This window comes from Heteronotia binoei, chromosome 18, assembly GCF_032191835.1.
Source record: "Heteronotia binoei isolate CCM8104 ecotype False Entrance Well chromosome 18, APGP_CSIRO_Hbin_v1, whole genome shotgun sequence".
Classification (NCBI taxonomy): Eukaryota; Metazoa; Chordata; class Lepidosauria; order Squamata; family Gekkonidae; genus Heteronotia; species Heteronotia binoei.
This window is the reverse complement of record NC_083240.1, coordinates 48,393,181-48,419,147: the sequence shown is the minus strand read 5'-3', so window position 1 is coordinate 48,419,147 and position 25,967 is coordinate 48,393,181. Positions and strand designations below refer to the sequence as shown.

The following is a 25,967-nucleotide window of genomic DNA, read 5'->3' as shown; positions in this document are numbered from 1 at the left end:
GTATTGTCTTATTAGCAACATCAGTGGTGTGTCTGGAGGCATTCAGTTGTTATTTGGCCAGTATGGAACCCTCCATTTGGATGGCTTGTTCCTTTTGTACATCTGGTAAGAGATCTATAAATTGGGTCTACTGGTCCCAAAGACAGACCTGGAACCTGGCCATAATGGCTGCAAAACTGGTGATACGAAGGCCTAGGGCCCCTGAGGAATAAATTTTCCTATCTAAAATATGTCCCTTTTTATCTAGCGGGGACAAGCATGGACCTCCAGTTTGCCTAGAGGGAATAACTTCTGTCACTATTGAACTAGCAGAAGGTAGTAGTAGAGGAACTCTGCATTCTCCTCTCCTATTTTGTAGAGGTTCTCCACCTTTTTGGTGGAGGCTAGGGCAATAGCTGGTTTTGACCAGGCAGTCTCAGCACTGGTCCTCACACCCTTGACCATCAGTACAGATACTGGACCTGGATCTGAGGATTATGAACGTCCATAACTGGATCCCCCTGAGCAGGTTTAGGAAAAATATATTCAATGTGAATGGCTTTCACCATTTACACCAATTGTTCAGAGTACATTTTTAGATCTTCAGTTAGTGAGACAGGACTAGGGTCCCCAATGGTGTCATCCAGAAATGGCAGGGATGTTCTCTCAGACTTGACATCAGAAGTGTGTTCTATCAAGATATCAACAGTCGTAAGAGTTGAGATCTGTGACTGAGGTCTATGGTGAGCCTCCAGGGACCAAGACCTCGCTGATGATGACTTCCAGCATCATACTGGAGTATGGCTTCGACTCCTAGGGGAACAATCCCTGTGATACCAAGGGGGTATAAACCAAGGAGGCATTTGGTTCCAATATGAGATACGTTCCCAGTCTGAGGATTGAACCCTTGATCTTCTTTATTTGATTTTATTTATTTGATTTCTAGCCTGCCCTTTCCTTGAATGGGCTCAGGATGGGTTACAACATAACCATAAAACAACAGAATATACATTTAAGGTATTTAAAACTATCACAATATAAAACCTCTACTCTAAAGTAAAACGATGGAATCCAGAAACTAATTACATTGTATTCCAAGCAATCCAGTAAGGCATAAATAGTCCCAATGAAATTTCTTCAGCTCTTAACGGACTGAGTCTGCATAATTAATACTTGTTTTTAGATGTGAAAGCTCTTGACCTTGAGGAGCATTTGGATGATGATGGATCCATGACTTCAATGTCGTCCTTGGATCGATAACCTCTCTATGTCCCTCTGTCCTGAGCCTTGATGAATGATGAGCTCAATGAATGATGACATCGGGAACATGGACTACAACACTGTAGGGATCTCGATCTGCATTGAGTCATTGCTTGTGATCGAGTTGATGATTGCGATTGTTGCCTCTGGACTGACACCAGAGGTTGTGATTGTCTCACCTTTTGAGGTGACTTTGAGCACATCTCTCCTGTTGGCAATTGTGCCAAAGTTGAGGCAGAGGCGGTCATTTCCTTCTTTGATTTTTTTGGTGGCAGCTTTGAATTTGCCTTTGGGCTCAATGAAGTCCCTGTCGAATGCAAACTTGATCTGTGAGACTTAGAGAGGGCTCTGCTGACCGAGTGTTCGTCCACTTTAGAGGGATTCATTTTCTCCCACACAGCAGCTTCCACTCATGACAAATTTTGGGAGTCAACAGGCCACAAGCAGAGCCTGAGGAAGTCTTGTGCCCTTCTCCAAGACACAGGAGACATTGGACATGCCCATAATTCTGTGCCATTTTTCAGGCCTGGCACTTCAAAAACAGAGGCATCTTCAATAATAAAGAGAAGTCCCTGAAATTCAGTGTGAAGAAAGATCTCTAAGGTAAAATAGTCATCTGAAAGCTGTGGAACGTCCTTCCTCTACAGCAACAGCAAAAGGACTGGGGGAAGAGTGCTCCCCCTCTCCTCTTCACATGACCATTTAGGTGGGGAAAGACTTGGCTCTCCTATCTTTGAGGGGAGGGGGAGTACTCTGAGCCCCCAAATGGGGGAATGGGCGGAATATAAATAAAAAATAATAATAATAAATAATAATACTCAGCTCTAATAAGTTCTAGAATATGTTGGTAAACTTCTCTCATGGCAGGCCTGCCCTGAGGCAATTCCATAGAAGATACAATGATTCCCAGTACAGCATTCTGGGAATCCTGGCACGAAATCTATGCCCCCCTTTTTGAATGGGAAACATGCCCTTGGGCTTGTCACACTGACAACTTAACCTACTTCATGAAGAATTTTGAAGATAAAACTGGGGAAGGGTTTACAATATCGTGAATTACTTGGAGGAAAAGGATATTCATGCTAGCATTCAGTCATGCGATTTGTTTTCATATTATGTCTTAGTTCAGTCTGGGTGGAATAGGGGGGGAGGGATCTGGAAAGCATCTTTGTCTAGCAACCCATGGTAGCTCAGGACAGCCCACATGTATCTTTGCACATCTGCAAAGATACATGACCCCATGTTTATACCTTGTATGGTTGATAAGCTTGCCATAAGAAACAGATGATTAATGCTAGATGACATTTCAGAAGCCTCAGTAAGGAAAAGAAATGGGGTTTGGTCACAGCATGGATATGCAGAGTTTCATTCAGCCCTCTGCCTGACGAGATTAACCTTGGTATGCAGCCACCATCTGATGCATGCTTACTCACAGGTAAACCCCCACTGAGTTTAGTGGGATGTGCTTTCTAATGCATCTAGGAGAGCAGCCTTTACAATAAACAGCTGCCTGGTGAGGTTTAAATTAGAATGAGAATACAGGAGAAAAATCCCCAAATTAAAAGTCACTTTCATCGACAAAAATAGCCCTGACCTCTTTATGCAAACAGAAAAGGCTGCTTTCTTTATTAAAAAGCACACTGCTTACAGTTCTGGGCTTTGAAGCTGTTTGTTCTCCAGCACTTCCTACACTATCATTTCCTTAACAGGAGCATTCAAAACCAGCCTGCTTTCCTATGCAAATTCAAAAAGCAAAGCTTATCATAGGAGGCCTGGAGTGTGCCCGGGCACCAGGAAGAGCCATCAGAAGGGGGGGGGGGTTTGAGGTGGAATTATATAAGGGCTTTCCTATTAATGGTGATGGTTAATTGTTATTTGGATGTAAGAGAGATAAAATACACAATGCTTTAATATCACTAAGCAGTAAAGCCCTCTCCAAAGCTATTTATGGAACAATATTAATAGAATGGAATTGATGTTGCTGAAGCATTACAGAAACAAGCAAGAGGTGATGGATTGTGTGATTTTCTTGCAACAAACACATCTCGTTGTGTTCATGTGTTTGTGGGGTTGGATGAGGGCAGAATTGGAATGAAAGTTTTGCATCTAAGGAACATAGTAAGAAAATGCTCATAACTATAGTTGTTCCCATTTGTAAGCTGCCGCCAGCATTTCTGAATAAGGGTACAGAATATAAAGATGTTAAATAAATAATGGCTGGAGTTGAGATGGTCAGCATGTTCTCAGCAAGCCAGAGGCAGCCATGTATCATACAAGGGATCCAGGAAGACAACAGGTCAGGTCTGCTTGGCTTCCCACTGCATTTAAGTACCAGTGACTAATCACGTTTACCGTATTTGCTGGCGTATAAGACGACTTTTTTGCCATGAAAAACATGCCTCCAAGTGGGGGGGTCATTTTATATGCTGGGTGCACATCAGTTGGGATTAGGCTTCCCAACCCTCCCACCCTGGCGGGGGACCCCAGGATTTGCAGCCTCTTCCCTCGCTCCCCAAAAAAACGGAAGCAGGGGGAGGGGGGAAATGGCGCCAAGGAGCGTGGCGAGCCGCCCCATCTCGGAGCGGTTAAACAAAGAACTTTTTCCCTCTCTTCCCCCCCCCTCCCCGCCCAGGCGTGCTTGCCTCCAAAACTCGCGACTTACGTACCTGTTGCAGCCGCTGCTTCTGCTGGGGTTGGGAGGAGCCCCAAACTTCCCATAGGAGACAAAACAGATCGGGGCTCTCTCTCTCCCGCAAGATGTCGCGGCGCACACAATGCGCGATCGCCGGCTCCTACACTTCACCAGCAGCGATCCCCGAGGATGAATGAGGGCATTTTGCTTCTGTTTTGGAGTGGAAAGAGGTTGGGGGGGTGGTCTGGGCAGGGGGAGAGGAGAAGGAGGGCTCTCTGTCTCTGTGTGTTTAATGTTGTTTGATATTGCTTACACACGTACGGCTCCCTCTCGCTCGTTTGTGTGTGTGTGTGTGTGTGTATGTGCCCGCGGATTTCTTCCCATCAAGATCTGAACATCAGTTCCAGGGATCCTGTAATCCGATCCCTTCTGAGTCACTCAAACTCACCTGGAGTGACATCTCTCTGACTGGGTTCAACCACAAACAAGCTCGAAAGGAGGGGAGGGGAAGAGAAAGAATGGAGAGCAGAACTCCCAAAATCAGAACTCGCCCTCCAGAAACAGATTTCGACCGCCCCAGCAGCACCACCGCTTCCTCCTCCTGCGCCCTCCGAGCGGGTTTATTCACACCGCCTTCCCCCGTCCCCATCGCCCTGCCTGCTTTTCTCTTAAATCCGCCGCAGGAGAAAGAGAAACATATTCGGCGCTCCTACTCACGTGTTCGAAAAGTTGTCCTTTGCTGCTGCTGCCCTCAGCCAAGTTTTGCAGATGTTCCGGGGCTGTCCTGGTCTCCTCCTCCGCTAACTCACTCCCCCTCCTGGCCTGCCCAGCTCCGCCACCTCCTCCTCCTTGCCTTTCCGTGCAAAGGGAGGGGAGAGAAGGTCTACTCTGGGGGAGCGCGGCTTACTTCCCGGCTCTCCAGCCCCCTCTGCCCCACCCGCTGCAGGCAGCGGGACTAGTTGGGCTCGCTCAACTTTCTTTGCCGGTGCGGGTCTGCACGTGGGGATGGGGCAAAGGGAAGGAATCCCCTCCCCTCTGGCGACCGCTGGCCTGCTCGAGGCTCGGTTGCTTTCATTTATTCAAAAAAGGCAGGAGGGAGAGAATGGCGGGAATCGGTGTGAGCGACTGTGGAGGGGTGGAGGGAGACTGAAGGCCACGGTGTTCTCACCCCGGAGACAAAATGGATGAGAGCGGGGCGTTTGAGACCACCAGCCAGCCTCCTCTTCTTTTCTCCTCATCTTTCCACTTTTTTCCCCCTCCTCCGGCTTCCACGGAAGAAGCCACTCCCTCGGCAGGGAGGGACAGCGGGAGAGCCCTCTCTTCCCTGGCAGACGCTTCCCTCAGGTGTCGGTTTCTCCCTCTCGCATTCCTAAACTTCCAGCCCCTGTGTGCTTAATGTTGTTTGATATTGCTTACACACTGAAGATTAGTGAGGAGAAGATTAGTGAAGATTAGTGAGGCGCGGCCCTGGGGTGGGGAGGAGCGGCGGGTTCGCGGGGTCCCAGGTGGTTTCGCATGGGGGTTGAGCCCGCCTGCCTGCAGCTCCCGGAAAAGTTCAGTGCGAGGGCAGAGGTGTTCCTTGTCGAGAAGGTGCTGCCATTGCCAAAAAAGAAGGCCGGTCTTTCCCTGTAGCAGTGATGATAACAGGTTTGGTTTTGCTCGACGGTGAGGTGGTCTTGGTGTCTGTGTGTGACCCCAGGGGGTCTATGGCGAGATTGCTACAAAGAGGCTCCAGGACAGTAATCTAAGAGCTGGCTTGCTTTAAAAGCTGACTTCGTCTAGTAAGGGAGGGAAGGTGGCTCAGTGTGGTGTGTGGAAGGTGTGTGGAAGAGGGGGTAGTCTTATACGGCGAGTATATAACAAACTCTATATTTTGAGTGGAAATGTTGGGGGGTCGTCTTATACACCCAGTCATCTTATACGCCGGCAAATACGGTACTAGAAATGTACCTTCAATCTACTGAATGAGTTTATAATTCATCAGTTATGTTATTTATGGGCCCTGTTTGGACATTCAAGGCTCATAAATCTTTATACACCATTTATATGAAGCATATGAACATATGAAGCTGCCTTCTACTGAATCAGACTCCCTTCGGTCCGTCAAAGTCAGTCTTGTCTGCTCAGACTGGCAGCGGCTCTCCAGGGTCTCAAGCTGAGGTTTTTCACGCCTATTTGCCTGGACCCTTTTTAGTTGGAGATGCCAGGGATTGAACCTGGGACCTTCTGCTTTCCAAGCAGATGCTCTACCACTGAGCCACTGTCCCTCCCCAAGCCATGCCACCATTTCCCAAAGAACTAAAGGGCACCTAGCTCTTTACAATAAAACCCTACAATTTCAACAGAGGAGCACAGTCTGTAGCACAATTTCAAACTCGTTGATGGATATACCTTGGTCTATGTGTGGAATGAAGTTTATTTTTAACAGTTGGGGAATATTCATTTAAGTTTCCTGCTTATCACTAATCACACACACATACAAGTGGCAGCCTCTGATGAAACTTGTCTCAGAAATGTGCCTTCTAAAACCTGGCAGCTTGACATTCTTCATGTCTGCAGGCTGCTCCTCCATCACCTAGCACTGAAATGTATTTCCTTATAACATCTACTGAAAATTCTACAAAAAGAAACTGAAGTTAAGTAGGTTTAAAATAACTAGACTCAATCTACTCTCATCTAGACAAAGTGCTCCTGTTCACAGCCTGCCACCAGCATACAAGAACATGGAAAATTCCACCCATGAACTATGTTTGTTGTGTGTTTGTATGGATGTGTGTTCATTTACTGTTGTGTTCCCTCAGGTTTCTTTAGTATTGGCCACAACACAAGAAATTTTGCATGATTTATGAATCCCATATTGCATAACCAAAAATATTAAACTACCACACACAATATCTACATTTAATTACTCAAAAGCGGAGAAAACTTTGCTGGTATTTAAGCTGCAGCTAATGCAAAACCATCCAATGCTCTGGTAACATCCTTCAACTTGCCCATAAATAATTTTTTGAAAATCCAACCAACAAAACTGCCCCTGCAACAACTGATGGAGACATTTATGAGTTTACTTGGAAGATTATTCCTCAGAATGGTGGGATTGCCTGCCTGAGACCAACAGAAGAGTTTGTGGAAGAGCAAAGATTTGAACAAAAGTCTTCCCAGTTCACACTCTTAGCGGCCACAGAGCACACATTACAAGGAAAGGAAAGGAAAGGAAAGGAAAGGGGGTGGTGGGGGGAGTAAATTAACCAGTCAAAAGCTAATGAAACTACAAAGAGACTACAATTTTAAGTATTCTGAAACAGGATAATGTAAATTCCAAAGGATCCATTTATATATACGTTTATACCATCTAGCCTTTATACCATCTAGCCTAGAGCTTTCTACAGACTGAAATCAGTTTTCCAGGGTACTGAGGGAAGATTTTTACCTGCTATCCGAGATTTTTTTTTTTAATCAATGCCATGGATTGCCCTTGGGACCCTCTGCATGCAAAGCAGGTGCTCTGCCACTGAGCCATGGCTCCTTCAGTCACACACATTTCTGTTTCAAAGAACCAGCTCTCAAAAGAAATAAGCTCTGTCTGACTGATTTGCACTTTTCTTGGGATGAACACTCTTGTACCTTGAGCCATTTAATCATCAAGGCTGTACTCCACTTCTTTCAACCCAGGCATGAAAAAGCATGTTCGTATTCTATATTTTGCTTGAACAATTCAGGTGACTGAAGAATTCAGAGGGATCGCCATTCTGGGCACCACAAACCCACCTGCTTATGAGGACCCCTGAGTATGTGTGCCTTGGCGCCTTCACAAGCCGTCCTCATTGCTTCCAGGGATGGTGTTCCCAACAAATCTGTGATCAAGTCCAGCTGCGGAAAGAGAAAAATTATCCTAAATTAGAATTGGATTTTCAGGAATAGCTCAGACTAAAGCTCAGGCACAAATATAACTTTAAATAAATATACTTTTTGCAATTAGTGTTTATTAAAATACTTTTATACCATTATTTCCCTTTCTCCACAGAGTGGACAAGGAACTATACCTCTTCCTTACTCTCCTCTCTGCAAACCTGCAAAGTATATAACACCTGTACAACAAGCGCATCAGCAATGTCAGGGGTCTGGCCTGAGGGCCCTGTAGGAAGGTGAGTAGCTCTTCACAAGTTGTCTTGGGAGGCATCTTGGCAGTGGAGATTATCAGGGAGGTACAAGATAAACAGAACTAATTTGGGTCGGATTTGAAATTGGAAATGGATTGCAGCAGCATGGCTGGTGAAGGAGCAGAAGCAGTCTGCAGTATGTTCATACACTTACCTGAGGGCAACAGCAATTACACTTGCAGAAAGTGTAAGCTGGTAGCCCTACTGGAGGAGAAAATACAGGAATTTCAGGCACGTTTTTCCATGCTCCAGTTTATAAGTGAAGGTGAAGACTTTGTTGACAGAACCCATGAAGTGCTCTTGAAAAGGCAACATGAGCAGGAGGAAAAGGCATCTCAGTGAATGGGGGAGCACCCAACACAGGAGGAGGATGCATGGAAAAAGATAACCTGCAAGAGCAGGAAAATCAGGAGACATTCTGAGCCTCTGTTGCTAAGCAATCAGTTCCAGAATCTCCCAACAGATATTGATTCTGGACCACTGGAACAAGGGCTACTTCCCCAGCCTCTACAAAGCTTGAAGAAAATTTCTCAGGCCTCCATGGATGAGAGGACTCGAGCTTCTGCTCCCCAACATAGGAGAAGGCATGTGCTGGTAATTAGAGATTCCCTGTTCAGAGGGGTAGATTGTTATCCTTTCTTGCTAATCCATGTGGTTACAAATGATACTGTCATAAGAACATAAGAGAAGCCATGTTGGATCATGCCAATGGCCCATCCAGTCCAACACTCTGTGTCACACAGTGGCCAATATATGTGTGTGTGTGTGTATACACACACACACACACACATATATATATACTGTGGCTAATAGCCACTGATGGACCTCTGCTCCATATTTTTATTCAATCCCCTCTTAAAGCTCGTTATGCTTGTAGCCGCCACCACCTCCTGTGGCACTGAATTCCACATGTTAATCACCCTTTGGGTGAAGAAGTACTTCCTTTTATCCGTTTTAACCTGACTGCTCAGCAATTTCATTGAATGCCCACGAGTTCTTGTATTATGAGAAAGGGAGAAAAGGACTTCTTTCTCAACTTTCTCCATCCCATGCATAATCTTGTAAACCTCTATCATGTCACCCTGCAGTTGACATTTCTTCAAGCTAAAGAGCCCCAAGTATTTTAACCTTTCTTCATAGGGAAAGTGTTCCAAACCTTTAATCATTCTAGTTGCCCTTTTCTGGACTTTCTCCAATGCTATAATATCCTTTTTGAGGTGTGGTGACCAGAATTGTACACAGTATTCCAAATGAGGCCGCACCATCGATTTATACAGGGGCACTGTGATACTGGCTGATTTGTTTTCAATTCCCTTCCTAATAATTCCCAGCATGGCGTTGGCCTTTTTTATTGCAATCGCACACTGTCTTGACATTTTCAGTGAGTTATCTACCACGACCCCAAGATCTCTCTCTTGGTCAGTCTCTGCCAGTTCACACCCCATCAACTTGTATTTGTAGCTGGGATTCTTGGCCACAATGTGCATTACTTTGCACTTGGCCACACTGAACCTCATCTGCCATGTTGACGCCCACTCACCCAGCCTCAACAGATCCCTTTGGAGTGCCTCACAATCCTCTCTGGTTCTCATCACCCTGAACAATTTAGTGTCATCTGCAAACTTGGTCACTTTACTGCTTACTCCCAACTCCAGATCATTAATGTCCAGCACAGTCCAGAACATATTAAAAAAGACTATGTGGCTATGAGTAAGAAGCTGAAGGACCTGGGAGCACAGGTTGTGTTTTCGTCAGTTCTTCCTGTCAAAGGGTATGGGCTAGGATGGGAAAGACTAATACTTCAAATAAATGGCTGGCTGCATAGCAGCTGTGATCAGGAAAGGTTTGGATTTTTGGACCATGGATTACACTTTTGAGATGAAGCTCTTCTATCAGAAGATGGTTTGCGCCTCATGAAGGTTGGAAAAAATGTGTTTGGTAAGAGCCTTGGAAAACAAAGGAGGGCTTTAAACTAAATCATAAGGGGGGAACAAGACAAAAATTCAAAGCCCAATTATGATGCTATTAACTGGGGATAAGTGTCAAGAGTCTACCCCAGATTGTATCCTCTTGTCATATAATGGTTGCCATTGTTGTATGACTGACCATGAACACTTTTGTAACTGTTGAGTGAGACAGCCTGCATTCCATTCTGAAAGATGCAATTGCTGCTTTGCTCTCGCTTTAGCTATCCGACGCATCCCTCTTAGTTATCTTAGCAGCTTGTTAACACGACAACCAAGGCCGGGCTGGAGGAGATTGGGGGAACTGTTAGATATGGCACCTGGACTGTAGTAAGGGGGGGAGATGAGATGTAGAATACCCGCCAAATGTGCCCGCTGCTTTTTGCTGCACTTTGCTTGAATTGCTAATGGCCCACCGAGGGTATATAGGTGGAGCCTATGAGCTGGAACCCCAGTTTCAGTAAATTGTTGTATTGCTCTAAGATACTTGGACTAAATGTCTGATTCTACTATCTGCGTGTTCCTTGATTTTGGGGTCTGACAATAAAAAGGCTAAAGTTTTGCAGGGAGTGGCACATATGCTAGGTAACATTAACTCACAGCTAAGTACAGAGACAAAAACATAGAGCATAAAACATGGACTCCAATGTCTCTATGCTAATGAACAGAGTATGGGAAACAAGCAGGAGGAACGGGAAGTCCTAATACAGGAAAGGGACTATGAACTAATAGGCAATACTGAAACTTGGTAGGATGACACTCACTCACTATTGGAATATTAAGATTGAGAGATACAATTAATTTTAAAAGACAGACAAATAAGGACAGGCAGAGGAGTTATATTACATGTAAAGGAAGTATATATACTTTTGAGGAAATACATTAATCTGAGCAGGCAAGTTCAGTTGAGAGTTATATTATGATGAGTTGATATTATGGTGGGGGTTTGTTATAGATCACCAAGCCAGGCAGAGAACTTGGATGAGACACTCCTGGAACAGATTATAAAGTTCTCAAAGAGACTGGACACAGTAGTCATGGGAGATTTCAATTACTAGGATATCTGTTGGAAGTCCAATTCTGTTAAAATGACAGATCAAAGAAATTCCTGACTTGTCTTGCTGACAACTTCATTTTCCAGAAAGTGGAGAGGGAAACAAGGAAATCTGCTATCTTGGACTTGATTCTCACCAACAGGGAAGAACTGATTGACAAAGTGAAAGTAGTGGGCACCCTGGGGAGTAGTGACCATGTGATTTTGGAACTGACAGTCTTGGGGAACGGAAAAGCTTTACATAGTCTAACATATAGGTTGGACATCAGGAAAGCAAATTTTGAATAAATTTAAAGGTATGTGGGGTAGAATCCCATGGCTAGAAATACTTAAGGAGAAGAAATTCTAGAGGGAAGGAAGTATCTTAAAAGTGAAATTTTGAAGGCCCAATCACAAGCAATTCCTATGAGAAGGAAAAATGGGAGGAGCCTAAAGAAGCCAAGGCGGCTCCATCAACAACTTTCTAAGGACTTGAGAAATAAAAAAGACTCATTTAGGAAATGGAAGGAGGGTCTTATAGCCAAGGATGAATATAAGCTAGTAATCAGTGCTTGTAGGAAAGCTAAAGCTCAGTATGAGCTGAGGCTGGCAAAAAAAAAGGGTTATTTCCTTATGTACGAAGTAAGAAAAAGAGCAAGGATATGGTAGGCACCTTGAGGGGACAGGACAGTGAAATTGTAGCAGGTGAAGAAGAGATGGCAGAACTGCTCAATTCCTACTTTTCCTCAGTCCTCTTCTGAGGGAAATGGTGCTCAACAGGACAAAAACAGAACATATGATAAGGGAAGGGAGTTGCAGCCTACGATTAACATTAGGGTTGTACATAAACACTTAAGTTTCTTTAAATGAAATGAAGTCCTTGGGGCCAGAGGAACTGTATCCCAGGACTTGTGGATGTAATTTCAGAACCTCTGGCCATTATTTTTGTGAATTCTTGGAGAACAGGTGAGATGCTGGAAGACTGGAGGTGGGCAAATATTGTCCCTATCTTCAAGAAGGGGGAAAAGGAGGATCCCAGTAACCAGTATTTTGTAGCAGAAACTCCTTTGCATATTAGGTCACATACCTAATATGTAGCCAATTCTCCTGGAGCTTACAGTAGGGTGTCTCCTGTTTTCACTGTGAAAACTCCAGTATTGGATGTCACCATATGAACAATAGCAGCAGAGCTTAGACTGTTTCATTGGGGGATGCTGGGGTGCTTTAAGACTGATCAGGAAAGAACTAGAGGCTGGAAGATTTACACAATCTACTGTACAAGACATGACTTTCATAAGCTACCCTTGGGGTTTTTCTTTAGAATATAGCCGGGGTGGTGAATCTGACTTGATGGCTGGTGAAGCGGAGAGTTTTCTTTTTTCTCTTTCCCCACCCATTGTACAGTTTTTAGTCATACTAGAAGGAGGGCTATCAACTCTCCATGTTCCACAATTGCGTAGAGCGTTTACTCTTGCCAGATGCAATACTATTCCATCAGCAGTTTCCTATGGTAAATACAAAAAAATCCCACTCTCATTAAGACATGCAATTTAAAAAAAGATGATTTGCTGTCCCATATTTGTCAAGATCCTTGAAAGATTAAAAGAAGATGTGAATTGGCTAAGTTTGCGGATGACACTAAATTGTTCAGGGTGGTGAGAACCAGAGAGGACTGTGAGGCACTCCAAAGGCTGGGCATGAGTCCTGACGAGAACGCCACGGACGGCACATATTCAGCCTGTGCCGTGCCAGCTACAATGGCTGCCGGTTGAGTACCAGATTCGATTCAAGGTTTTGGCTATGACCTTTAAGGTCTTGAGCGGACTGGGAACTGCTTCCTCCACTATGTCCCTGGAATGGTGTTATGCTCCACTGGTCAAAATCGGCTGGTGATCCCCAGCCTGAAATTGGGCTGGCTGTCCTCCACAAGGGCCAGGACTTTTTCAGTCCTGGCCTCGACTTGGTGGAACACTTTGCCAGAAGACAGCAGGGCCCTGTGGGATCTTTTGCAGTTCTGCAGGGCCCATTTTGGGGGGATTCCTCCACCCCCAATGTAATGACTGGAAACTTAAATTGAACAGTAGCGCTTTAAATGAGACACCATTAGGGTTTATAATTTTTTAATGTAAATGATTTTATTGGTATAGATATATCTATTTTGTTTTTATGTTGTACATCATGCTCAGAGCCTGGCACTGGCCAGGATGGGGCGATTCAGCAAGTTAAATGAATGAATGAATGAATGAATGAATGAATGAATGAATGAATAAATAAATAATAGGCCCTGTACGAAGAGCCCTGTAAGCTCTTGGAGGATTGGCAACATCAGGGGTCTGCGGTCTAATATGCAAAGGAGTTTCTCCTACAAAAAAACTATTGAGCTATCAATTTGACATCCATTCTTGGAAAGGTTTTAAAACAAAACATTTAAAAAGACGTCTCTTTCTCTCGGTTTGCCTCCTGCTCCAAGCTCTCCTCCTAATTCTCCATTAGAATTTCCCTATTTTATTGCTCCGCTTGTTCTGCCCCATCCTGCTATGTCCTTGCCATTCTCTCCCTTCCCTGTCAATCACCTATCCCCTTTTCCCAGCCCTCCTCTCTCCATGTCCCACCCCCTTGGTGCCTCCAACACTGTATGCGTTCCAGGCTGTGTTGGAGCTACAGAATCCGGCTCCCATTGTCCACGCCTCTCAACTGTTCTGGCTGGAGAGCCCTTCCCTCTTTCTAGCTATCCCAGGCCTTGGCTGAGCTCGACCGGCATTCTGTGCTCCTCCCTGAGTGCACGGGTCCAGCTTAGGGCCTTGCAGGGACTGCACTGCAACCAGGACCCAAGGCAGGCAACCTCCAGCAGTGGAGCTAAGGCGCAGCATGGCTCATCCTTCTGCTGGCTCCCTTGTTTCCAGCATGGCCCCTGCTCCCATCCCTGGCATTGCCAAGCTCACGTGGACATCAAGATGGGGTGGGCACAACATCACTGCTGCAGTCAGGGCAGCCTGACCTGGACAAGGTTCCACATACTATCCTTGTTGACAAGTGGGGTAAAATGTGGTTTAGATCCTATTACTGTTGGGTGTATCTGTAACTAGTTGACAGATTGTACCCTAAGCATGCTTGTTTACTGTTCCTCATCTTCTTGGAGAGGAGTGACAAGTGGAGTGCCTCAAGGATCTGTCCTGAGACCTGTTTTGTTCAAAATCTTTATAAATGATTTGGATGAAGGAATAGAGGGAATGCTTACTAAATGTGCATATGATACTAAATTGGGAAAGGTCACAAATATTGTAGAAGACAGAGTCAGGATACAGGATGAACTTGACAGGCTGGAAAATTGGGCCAAAACAAATAAAATAAATTTTAATGGGGATGTACAGTAGGAAAAATCAAATGCATCATTATAGGATGTGGGAGATCTGCCTTGACAGTAGTATGTGCAAAAAAGGATCTAGAAGTCTTAGTGGCCCATATGCTGAACATGAGCCAGCAGGTAAAAGGGCAAATTCAATTTTGGGATGTATCAAAAGAATTATAGTGTCCAGATGATGTGAAGTGATGGGATCACTTTACTCTGGCTAGACCTCATCTAGAGTATTGTGTTTAGTTTTGGGCAGGGCTCTTTTTCTAGCAGGAGCAACTCTGCATATTAGGCCATGCCCCCCTGATGTAGCCAATTCTCCAAGAGCTTAGAGGGCACTTAGTACAGGGCCCACTATAAGCTCCAGGATGATTGGCTACATCGGGGGGGCGTGGCCTAATATGCAGAGGAGCTCCTGCTAGAAAAAGAGCCCTGGTTCTGGGTACCACAATTTAAGGATATAGACAAGCTGGAACATGTCCAGAGGAGGGGAACGAAGATCGTGAGGGGTCTGGAGACTAAGTCCTATGAAGAAAGGCTGAAGGAGCTGGGTATTAAGACTGGAAAGAAGACAACCTGAGAGGTGATATGATCACCTTCAAGTACCTGAGGGGCTGTCATGCAGAGGATGGTGCAGAGTTGTTTTGTTGCCCTAGAAGGTCGGACCAGAACCAATGGGTTGAAATTAAATCTAAAGAGTTTTTGACTAAACATCATGAAGAACTTCCTGGCCGTTAGAGTGGTTCCTCAGTGGAACTGGGGACTGACAACACTATGTGAGAGCAAGAAGAGTCCAACTGCTGCACAGGTCATTTAGTCAGGGAATCAAACCTGTTTGTCCTAAGATGGAAAAAAAATCCCTCCCAAAATTTGATTCAAAGTTCTTGTGTGAGAATGGGATAGGTACCTTCAATATGAAGGGGGGAAAACACTGGCTACATTTTTAGAAGAAAGTTTACTTAATACATTCTATATTTATATAAGCCCACAATTTTTAAAAATTGGAAATTTACAGGTATGTGGAATAAAATAAAGAACAGGGACTTATACAATCAAGAGAAACACTGATAGAAAATCAGGGCAAGGAAGGTCAACACTATATTTCAAGTCTAATCATAAGAACATAAGAGAAGCCATGTTGGATCAGGCCAATGGTCCATCCAGTCCAACACTGTGTCACATAGTGGCCAAAAAAATTACACACACACACACTGTGGCTAATAGCCACTGATGTACCTCTGCTCCATATTTTTATCTAATCCCTCTTGAAGCTGGCTATGCTTGTAGCCGCAACCACCTCCTGTGGCAGTGAATTCCACATGTTAATCACCCTTTGGGTGAAGAAGTACTTCCTTTTATCCATTTTAACCCCTGCTCAGCAATTTCATCAAATGCCCATGTAGCAGGAAAAGTCATGTGTTGTCCAATTAATAGTAAATCATACTCACAAACGAGGTCTGAGGCAAGGTCAGGAAAACAGCTTCTTTATTTAACGTGCATAAGCGCTCTATACACGGGCTCCAGAGAGAGTGTGGACTCTGAGCTCTGAGCAATGATTACAGTTACCTGCCGTCCTTTATTGGGTGTCCCCACCCACGCACTATCTAAAATACCCACGTTCTCCTTCTTGTGGGAAGGTGCCCACGTCATACTTTTGCCACACTCCGGGTTGTTTTTCAGCTTTCTGGGCCCCTGTTAGGGCTTCTGTTTATCCCTTGTTCCCTTTTCTAGAAATATTTCACCCACACACACACATCTTCTTGCTCCATTTCCAGCACCTGCCGCGGTTCCTTCTAGGCTTCTTTCTACCGCTTTCACCCTGTGGTTTAGAAAGGTCAATGACCTTTTGCAGTTCCCTTTTCCCTCAGCCAGCAAAAGTCTTTTGCTTAAAACTGTTCTAGAAGATTATTTTCTAAAAACACTGTTATTTAATTCTAGCATCACCAAGCCATATATATTGATTAGGTATTGGTATTGATTCTTGTTCTTATCGATCCACCGCTATACCCACGAGTTCTTGTATTATGAGAAAGGGAGAAAAGTACTTCTTTCTCTACTTTCTCCAATCAGGAAACAGCCCCCACAAAATGATTTGGAATCTATCCCATACCACCCCATAAACGTTTGTTTAATACATTCTACATATATATCACCCCCACGGGAGGGAAATAATAATTTACTGGGATGTGGAGTGAACTTTAAAACTAAAATTTGTTAGAACAGAGACTTATACAATCAGTAGAAACATCAACAGAAAATCCGGGCAGGGAAGGCCAACAAGACATCTCAGGTCTAGTCAAAAATCAGTCCTAACAAAATAGTTTGAAATCCACCTCATACCACAGGAAAGGGACCTCTTCCACACTATGAAATATCAGGGACCTGCCAACAAGAAAAACAAAAACAACTCCAAATTCACAAACTCTTTTTTTTGGTGGAGGGGGAGAAAGAAGCCAAAGAGGCTCACCATCCCAAATTCATATGCAAACTGGGGGGAAGGAAATGGCCAAGCCAAAGGCTCTTCTTCCCGAAAACAGTTCACAGATAAAGATAACAGGGAAAACCAGAGACACTACAAGAAAACTTTACCTACACTGACTACATTTTAATGAAAATTGATGGTCTAAGCACAAAGGATAGTGAGTATCTTTTACTGGGGCCTGAGCTGAAATGAAAGTCTATATTCCTCCTGCTATTATAAAGATCATCATCATAGGTATTTCACCTAACCTTTAAGCTACCATTTCCAATGTGAGCATTAAAGTCATCTAACAGTATTATTTGTGCCTTGAGATATTTAACCTCAAGTTCAGACACGCCATTTTTCCAAGTCAAGGCAACATAACAAAAGGACCAGGAATGGGGGGGAATATATACATCCACAACCAAAATAACCTGATCTTTAAAAGTCAAAAGACAAGCCATTTCTAAGGATCTTAAGAAGAGCAGTAATGGCACATCACAGTTCACTGACACAGAGATCGAGGGGGGGGGGGGGGGAGGCGACAGCACTGAATGTGTAAGTGAGAAATCCATTTGATGTCAATTTTGATGTTAATCAGGTCTCTTGGATAAAAATTATATCATAATATTGTATAAATAATATATAATAATACATAAGATAAATGGTATATATATCTTATAAATTATATCACAGTATCTTATAAAAAGTAACAATAAGGCAACTGGTCCCTTATCTTATGTTATTTAGCCACAGTGATCCATGCAATGGTCACCTCCAGGCTGGACTACTGTAACTCACTCTGTTGCAGGGCTGCCCTTGAAATTGACCCAGAAACTGCAGCAGCGCATGTCCTTACCCAAAGGGCACACACACAAGCAGTGCTGTCAGCTGCACTGGCTTCCAGTTGAGTACTGAATCAAGTTCAAGGTTATAACATTAACTTTTAAAGCCCTGTGCAACTGGAACCAACACAGGATCATCTCTCCCAGAATGCCCACTGCAGACAGTTATGCTCTGCAGATCAACATCTGCTAGGGGTCCCCAGATGCTTAGCCTTTTTGGCTCTGGCTCCAGCCGGCTGAACACCCTGAGTGAGATCAGGCCCTGCAGGACTTGCGACAGTTCCACAGGGCCTATAAAATGAAGTTGTTCTGCCAGGCCTCTGGCTGAGGTGGTGGGTGTCTTAACTACATCAGCCTCCCCTGCTCTGCTTGGCACTATTTACTATGGACTGTTGCCTACGCTCTGCCACTTGCCCAGGACTTGGTTTATTTGAGCACTCATACAGGCAGTCCTTCTCTGAATCTTTATTAATTGTGCAGATCGCCATCTGGTTTTTTGTAGGTCTTATATTTGTAATTTTTTATTTGTTTAAATTGCTAGGAAATTATGGCTGTTTACTGTTGCTGTGACCCACCCTGACCCCTGCTGAGCTAGGGGAGAGGGGGACAGAAATCCAAGCAAGCAAATAAACAAAAAAATAACGTGGCACCTGGATTTCATTTGACCATGAGATACACTTTAGATTGTGCTGGGTCCCGGGGGCCTCCCGTCGAGGTCCCGCTGCTGGGTAGAGCTCAGCTGGGCCTAACACATTCGTGCGGCAGCCCCAGGCGGGGCAGAGCAGGGCCTGCCGCTTCCACACCATGGCCCCAGGCCTCCTTGACTCCGGGCAGAGCTGAGCGGGGCCTGCCGCTTCTGCACGGTGGCCCAAGGGCTCCCCGACACTGGGTGCAGTTGAGCGGGGCTTGCCGCTTCAGCGCAGCAGCCCCAGGCCTCCCTGACGCTGGGTGCAGCTGAGCGGGGCCTGCCGCTTCAGCGTGGCAGCCCCAAGGCTCCCCAACACCAGGTGGAGCTCAGCGGGGCCCGCCGCTTCTGTGCGGCGGCCCCAGGGCTCCCTGACGCTGGGTGCAGCTGAGCGGGGCCTGCCGCTTCAGCGTGGCAGCCCCAAGGCTCCCCAACGCTGGCTGGAGCTGAGCAGGGCTTGCTGCTCCCTGACGCCGGGCAGAGCTCAGCAGGCCAAGCTGCGCAGCGCAGAAAGTCAGCATTTCAAAGGTGTGTTGCTCCCATCCTCTTTCAATTTTTCTTTTTCTTTTGGTTCTTTTCTCCTTCTTTCTTCCTTTTTGCCTCCATTCTTTCACTCCTTCCCTCCCATTTTCTTCCTTCCTATTTCCTTTCTCTTTCTTTTCTTTTTTCTGTGTTTCCAACTCTCTCACCCTCCCTCCCTGCCTCCCTTTCATTCTTTCTTTCTGTCTGTTAGTCGTTTTCCCTGTCTGTTTGCTTTATTCCCACGCACCCTCTCTCTTTCTGTCAGTCTTTCTTTCTCTCTCTCTCTCTCTCCTTTTCTGTCAGTCTTTTCCCCTGTCTCCTTCCTTCCTTGCTAATTTGATTAGGTGGGGGCGGGGAGAGAAGCTTAAAATGCCCTGCCATTTCATGTTTTCTCAGGCTGCCATTTCATTTTTTCACAGGCTGAGAACATTTTATATTTTTAGTTTTCTGCTGTGTGATCCTTGTGCTTTTTACTGATGTTTTAGTTAACACACAAAGTCAAAACCTTTAATGGCATAAGGATTTTTTTTTTAAATTGCATTGCAAAATCCCACTATTCTCCTATCTTTCCTAAACAAAACACTGCAAGAGTTTTAAGCATGTTTGTACATCATTTCCTGTCTCCTGGCTCCACCCCCAAAGTCTCCTGGCTCCACCGCCAAATTTTAGTGGGCTATGAAGGAGAAGTGTAACAATAACCGGGCCACGGGGTGGGGAAGTTTGGGAAACCCTGCTTTAGATAATGCTCACTTTGGGTCTCTGAATGTCAGTTAGTTTCTCTGTTTTGTCCACAGTCTCTTTAGAATCCACTGATCCATTTTTGTTTATGGGCCCTGAGGTCACATTAGAGGACTGTCTGGGGCCTACAGGATTACGTTTAATCTGCTAAAAACAATCCCATGATTCCACACTGCCCACATATTAAGAATTGCTGCTTCCATTCCCATTTGTCTGATAAAGTCTGCTTAAGAGTATATGAAAGCTTCCATTCTGAATAAAACTTAGTTGGTCTTAAAGGTGACACTTGACTACTACTTTGTTCTGTTGCTTCAGACCAACACGGCTGCCTCCTGGGGTCCTCTAAACAGCAGTTAAAAAGCCCTTCTGTGGAAGGTCTAGAGTTTGAGAATGGGTGGAAGCACTGTCTTTATACAGGCAGGCTGATTGTCACTAAGAGGCACATCTAGTAAATTAACAGGTTCTGCAGATGTTTGGACCAATTAATGGATCTCTGGTCAACCTATTCAACTGTTCAAGCCTATCAGTAATAGACTTTTTCTCTGTTGGTGGAAGAGCTCTAAATCTGTCTCAGTAGTATACATAGATGGGGAATCCCCTATTTTAGGCTCCAAACATATAGGAGGTTCATCCCAACTAATGAGATCACACTCTGCAGGGCTGACTGAGCTCCCACTCTTGCACATAGCTTCAGCTTTGGCCCATAGGGTTCCTAATCTAAAAACAGCAGAGTGCAGAATGTTGTTGCAGGAAAGAAAAATACCTCTTGAGATCAGACAGTATTCCCATCGCATAATCAGAGTTGGAATAAATGGGTCACCAAAGGATAACAGTAATCTTCTTGCCCTAAAGGGTTTCAATTGTCCTTAGAGCAACAGATGAGCCTTTGATATTCAGATGTGCCTTTAAGAATTGTACTATTTTGTTTCATACTGTCTATATTTTCTTTGTTATTTAATAGCATCTTCTTGTACCAAGTGTAATCCCAAAAGGGAACAAATTTGTGTTGGATAATGGAAATACTGTGATATAAGATGTTGCATTTTTATGTATCTATGCATATTCTGTGCTTGGTAAAAACAATACAAAGGTTTATTTTAAAAAAGAATTGTACTATGCCAAATTTGGAGTTCCAGAAGGGGGTCCTACCATCCAATAAAACTCAGATGGCCAAACGTTTAATGTAAGAGCCACAACTTCAGATGTTTGAGAGCTGCACAAAATGAACATCTGATGTCTGAAAGCAATAAATAGATGGGAAGGAGAGGTGGTAAGAAAGCAACTTTAACTTTACATGCATTCTCCAAGCTGGCCAACAGTTCCAGATGGGGGTCCCACCATCCAATAAAACAGGGGTGGTTAAACTTGCTTAACGTAAGAGCCACAACTTCAGATGTTTGAGCGCTGCATGACATGAACATCTGATGTTTGAGAACAGGCTGCAGGCAGGCAGGAAATAAATAGATGGGGAGGGAGAAGTGGTAAGAAAAAATCTTTAACTTTACATTCATTCTCCCAAACTGGCCAACAGGGCAATGAGGACTGAGAGCCACACAATATATGTGAAAGAGCCACATGTGGCTCATGAGCCACAGTTTGGCCACCCCTACACAAAAACATTCAGACAAGTCTGATGGAACTGCAGCACTAGTATTTAAGACACCAAGAGAAGCAGACAGGGAGATGGGATGGTATTAACTGATGAGGAATTAACACAGTTAAGCTATGCCGCTACAGCAATAAGATGGTCCAATTTAGAGAGGACAGAGTTCAACTGGCTAAAGATAGCGCTCATTGTCCTAGCTGTCAGGCAAAAAAAATTCAGCAGCCACATCAGCCCCAACTTCCCCACCTCATGAACACCTGAAGGCCCATCTGAGGCTGAGCCTATTCTCCAGCCCCAGTGAGGTGACCTCAAGAACAGTTATCAGCCCAAAGGGCCCTTATTTCAGGGGCCATGTACGGAACAGAAAACCTGTTAGAGGTGGAAACACTGAACTCAGGAGAGCCAGGAAGAATGAGAAAGTCATCAATTCTATTTTGCTTGACTCAGTCCATTCTCTTGGTTGCTCATGTGCCCCCATGGCTCCTCCTCCTCCCAGTAAAAAGGAAAGACCAGGATAGTTCAAGGCAAGCTGGGCAGGTGAATCCATTTACTATCATTCAAGAAGTTAACTCTCGAAGCAGACAGGGAATCTGAGACACTCTGAAGACCCTCACAAGAAATTTTGGCCCCACTCGAAATCCCTTCAGTGCTCTTCAGAAATCCACAGTCTAGTTCTTCAGACAGTAGATGACTCTGCACCAGGGCTTCTTTTGAGTAGGAATGCAACAGGGACGCAGTTCCAGCTGAGTTGGCCAGGGCTCCGGCAGAGGGAAGGCACTAGGGAGCCATGTGCTCCCAGACTGTATGCGCCACCCTCTCTGCCGTCTCCATTCTCCAACGGGCTTGCGAAGAGAGCAAGAGACGTGAAGCTTCCCACAAGCACACACAGACCCCTGGGAGAAGCTGGGGCTGCTGCTGCCTGCTCTGTCATATGTGGCTCTCTCAATAGCCTTGTGTGTATGTGGGGGGGGGGGGGGGGGACAAGGTCTCTCATTGGGCTGTGTGAGAACACACATCCATGAATTGCCGCTGACGGCTCTGTACTGTTCTGTGTCAATATGCAGAAAGTAGCCTACTGAATGGGTGACATCAGTTCCAGTGATATAAGGGTGTGTGGCCTAATATGCAAATGAGTTCCTGCAAAATGAGTTTTGTAGAAAAAGCCCTGCTCTGCACTATTTGTAATGTATACGTGGAAGCAGAAGAGTCTCCCCAGGAGATGGCTAGCTGCTGATGTAATATCAGTTGCAATTAGATATACCCATATGGTGAAGTTCCTCTGAACTGCATCAGATGTCAAAGTCCAGAACTCAGGGTGAATTAAAGGGGGAACCAGAGTAGATTAGATGGACCAAAACACTCAAGTTTGGCAACACAACCTTCCTTTTCTCCTTTTCATCCTGTCTCAGCTTCCAACGATCACACAAGCTTGCTGACAATTTTAGTATTCTCACTAGGGCAGGAGCCAGAAGAGAAATGGAAGAAAAAACGGGTGGGAATTTCACTGGCAGCGCCCAAGAAATAAATCATAGGAATGCTGTGCCCAGAGCAAATGCCCAGAAATTAGCACAACTACTTTTATAATTGTTCTCCGAGTCAATGCATGTTTTCTCACTTGCCTGCAAATTCCAGTCCATGAAGATAAGATAAGCAGCCACCAAAGAGTGGGAGGCTAAGCCAGGAAGGAAAAGGAAAGGTCCCCTGTGCAAGCACCAGTCGTTTCTGACTCTGGGGTGATGTTGCTTTCACAACGTTTTGATGGCAGACTTTTTACGCGGTGGTGTGCCATTGCCTTCCACAATCATCTACACTTTCCCCCCAGCAAGCTGGGTACTCATTTTACCGACCTTGGAAGGATGGAAGGCTGAGTCAACTTTGGGCCAGCTACCTGAATCCAGCTTTCGCCAGAATCGAACTCAGGTCGTGAGCAGAGAGTTCATACTGCAGTACTGCTGCTTTACCACTCTGCGCCACGGGGCTGCAAGCCAGGAAACCTCTCTACAAATTAGGAAAGACTATAATTCTTGCCCTGAAGGCTTCGAGCCAGCTGTACTTTATAAAAATTTGGTGCTCAGAGTAAAATAAATATCTTAAAACCATAATATAGGCAGCAACATTGCACTGGTGTGTCTAATCTTGGTCCCTCCCTCAGTCAGTAGACAATACTGACCTTTATGGACCAAGGGTCTGTTTGGTATAAGGCAGCTTCCTGTGCTCATGTGCAAGCCCTCTATCACTGGAATGAAAAAGTATTAATGAAGCTTCATGTGCAAAGGGCTGCTTCCATTTCTCACTTCAGAAAAATGACCCCGCCGTGGTGCTGCTGGACACCATACTACCTGGTAGTATGTTTCTTGGTAACTACTTGCTTCCTGAGGATAAATTTTAAAGGGGCTTAGTTGGAACAGGAAAAAAACAAGGTTCTCTAGGTCATTCCCTACTAGTGCACTAAAGGGCTGATTTCATCCTGGACAGGGATACTGCAGTCACATGCCCTCTATTCAGCCACAGACAGGACATGGCAACTTCTCAACACAGTCACGCAGGTTGCAACCCACTTGCCTTGTTTGGATACTAGAACTGAACTGTATTTCTTCCCCAAAGAAAAAGCTGCCCCAAGGTTTGTTGTTGTTGTTCAGTCGCATGGTTGAGTCTGACTCTTTGCGACCTCATAGACAAAGTCATGCCAGGCCCTCCTGTCTTCCACCATCCTACGAAGTCTGCTCAAATTCATGTTAGTTACATCAGTAACGCTGTCCAGCCATCTAATCTTTTGCCGTCCCCTTTTTCTTTTGCCTTCTGTCTTTCCCAGCATCAGGATCTTCTCCAGGGAGTGCTCCCTTCTCATTTGGTGGCCAAAGTATTTGAGCTTCAGTTTCAGCATCTGACCTTCCAGGGAACAGTCTGGGTTGCTTTCCCTTAGGACTGACTGATTGGATCTTCTTGCAGTCCAAGGGACTCTCAAGAGTCTTCTCCAGCACCACAGCTCGAAAGCATCTATTCTTCTGCGTTCAGCCTTCCTTATGGTCCAACTCTTACAGCCATACATTGCTACTGGGAATACCATCGCTTTGACTGTGTGGACTTTTGTTGGCAGAGTGATGTCTCTCCTTTTTATTATACTGCCCAGGTTCACCATAGCTGTCCTCCCAAGGAGCAAACATCTTTTAATTTCAGGGCTACAGTCACCATCATACAGCCCAAAGGTTTACAGTACCTTTTTGAAGCAGGAGCTGCTTTAGCAGGGCTGAGGCAACACACCTGCAGGCACTGCTCACTTGGAAGCAGCTGCCCTCTTTTGTTACAAGACACTTGGCTCTGAATCTCCCTCCACTGTGGGACTGGATAGCCATTTGTGGATGCCAGGATGATTTCTCTAAGTATTGCGACCTTTTCTGTAGTTGCCTCAGAGTTCTGGAACAATATCTTGGGATTTTTACATGCCTCTGTTTCTATGACGCCAAGCATTTGGGAAGCTGTTTTTCTGTTATTTTTAAACTGAATTTTTCAGCTGCTCTAATCTGTATTGTTTCTATGAAATGGGGCTTAAGTCCGAATTGTATTCCACTCTGAGAATGATTGTGGGAAAGGGCTTTATTGAAAATAAGTACATCTACAGAATGTTCTTATAAATATAAACTTTGACACAACAATATCATTTTGTTAAACCTGAAAAGTCCTACACAGCCACAACTTGGTCTTTTCTCCCTAATTAGCAAAACCTGTTCTTAATTAGATGGTGTCTACTTTGTTACAAAATAAATTGTCGCATCATCACTGAAACCCTTCAGATCACAGTGAAAACAAGTATCCTTAAAATAGTAATTACTAAAAAATACCATGACACTAATTGTTATTTAGCAAACAATTGTTCTGGTGAATACTTAGTATTTCACTTTTCTTACCAATCATTAAAAAAGCACTTTTAGTGAGTGAATGATTATCCGCCCACCTTTGTCCTCGCAACTCCTGGACAAGACAGGCGGCCTTGGGAGAGCTTCTGTCCCAACCTCCGCTCCCCATCTGCTGCAGAGGAATGATGGCAGCCCACTTCGGAAGGAGGTGTGAGCATGAATCAGATAAGGAAGTGGCAGCCTTAGTGATTTCAAATATCTACAGCCTGCTTTGCCAATAGAGCTTTTATCCAAAGTGTCCCACAGCAGCAAAACTATATACTAAGATTGATAAACATCCAATATCAGAAATGATGAAAGACAACTGCAGGTAAAGTTATAATGTAGCAGTTATAACTGAGGGATATAAAAATAAAACAAAAATCAGATCAAAAAAGGATGTATTCCCAAAATGGAAAAAGTGGAAGGAAGAATCAGCTGAATATTAAATGGGGGGAAATTGTCATGGGTGCTGGGGACCCTGCAGAGGAAGTTGAGTCTGACGAGGAAACTGTGCCCCTGCCACCTGCACCAGTGCCCCTGCCTCCTGCTGGAGAAGATCCCAGCCCCCCTGCCTCGCCCTCTCGGGTGGCTCGTGTGCGTGACCGCCTCCGGCAGGACCTCAGGGATCGGAGGAGGGCGGCACGCTCACAAGCAAGACGCTCCCTGAGCCCTGAGTTCTGAGAGGATTCTGGCCCTCCTAAGAGCAAGGATGCTTGAGTTATGACAGGATCCTGGCTGCCTCCCTGAGCCAGCAATTAGCCCAAACGGGCAACAGCCAGCAGAGGGCTATATAGCTGTGGGCTTTGGGAGGAGGCTTTGTGGAAGCAACTAGTC

General features: G+C 44.9%; 1 protein-coding gene and 1 non-coding gene across 3 annotated transcripts in view; both read right to left on the bottom strand.

Moving 5' to 3' along the window:
* Nucleotides 1-25,967, bottom strand: part of NLK (nemo like kinase) — a 278,351-nt gene that overhangs the window by 61,190 nt on the left and 191,194 nt on the right. For both annotated transcript variants that reach the window (XM_060258771.1, XM_060258770.1), the window contains exon 7: nt 7,640-7,741. In XM_060258771.1, coding sequence (XP_060114754.1) covers nt 7,640-7,741 — 102 coding nt within the window. The remainder of the gene's footprint in view (nt 1-7,639; nt 7,742-25,967) is intronic.
* TRNAS-GGA (transfer RNA serine (anticodon GGA)) lies at nt 6,067-6,137 on the bottom strand. The gene has a single exon. It is a non-coding gene; the product is annotated as a tRNA-Ser (tRNA).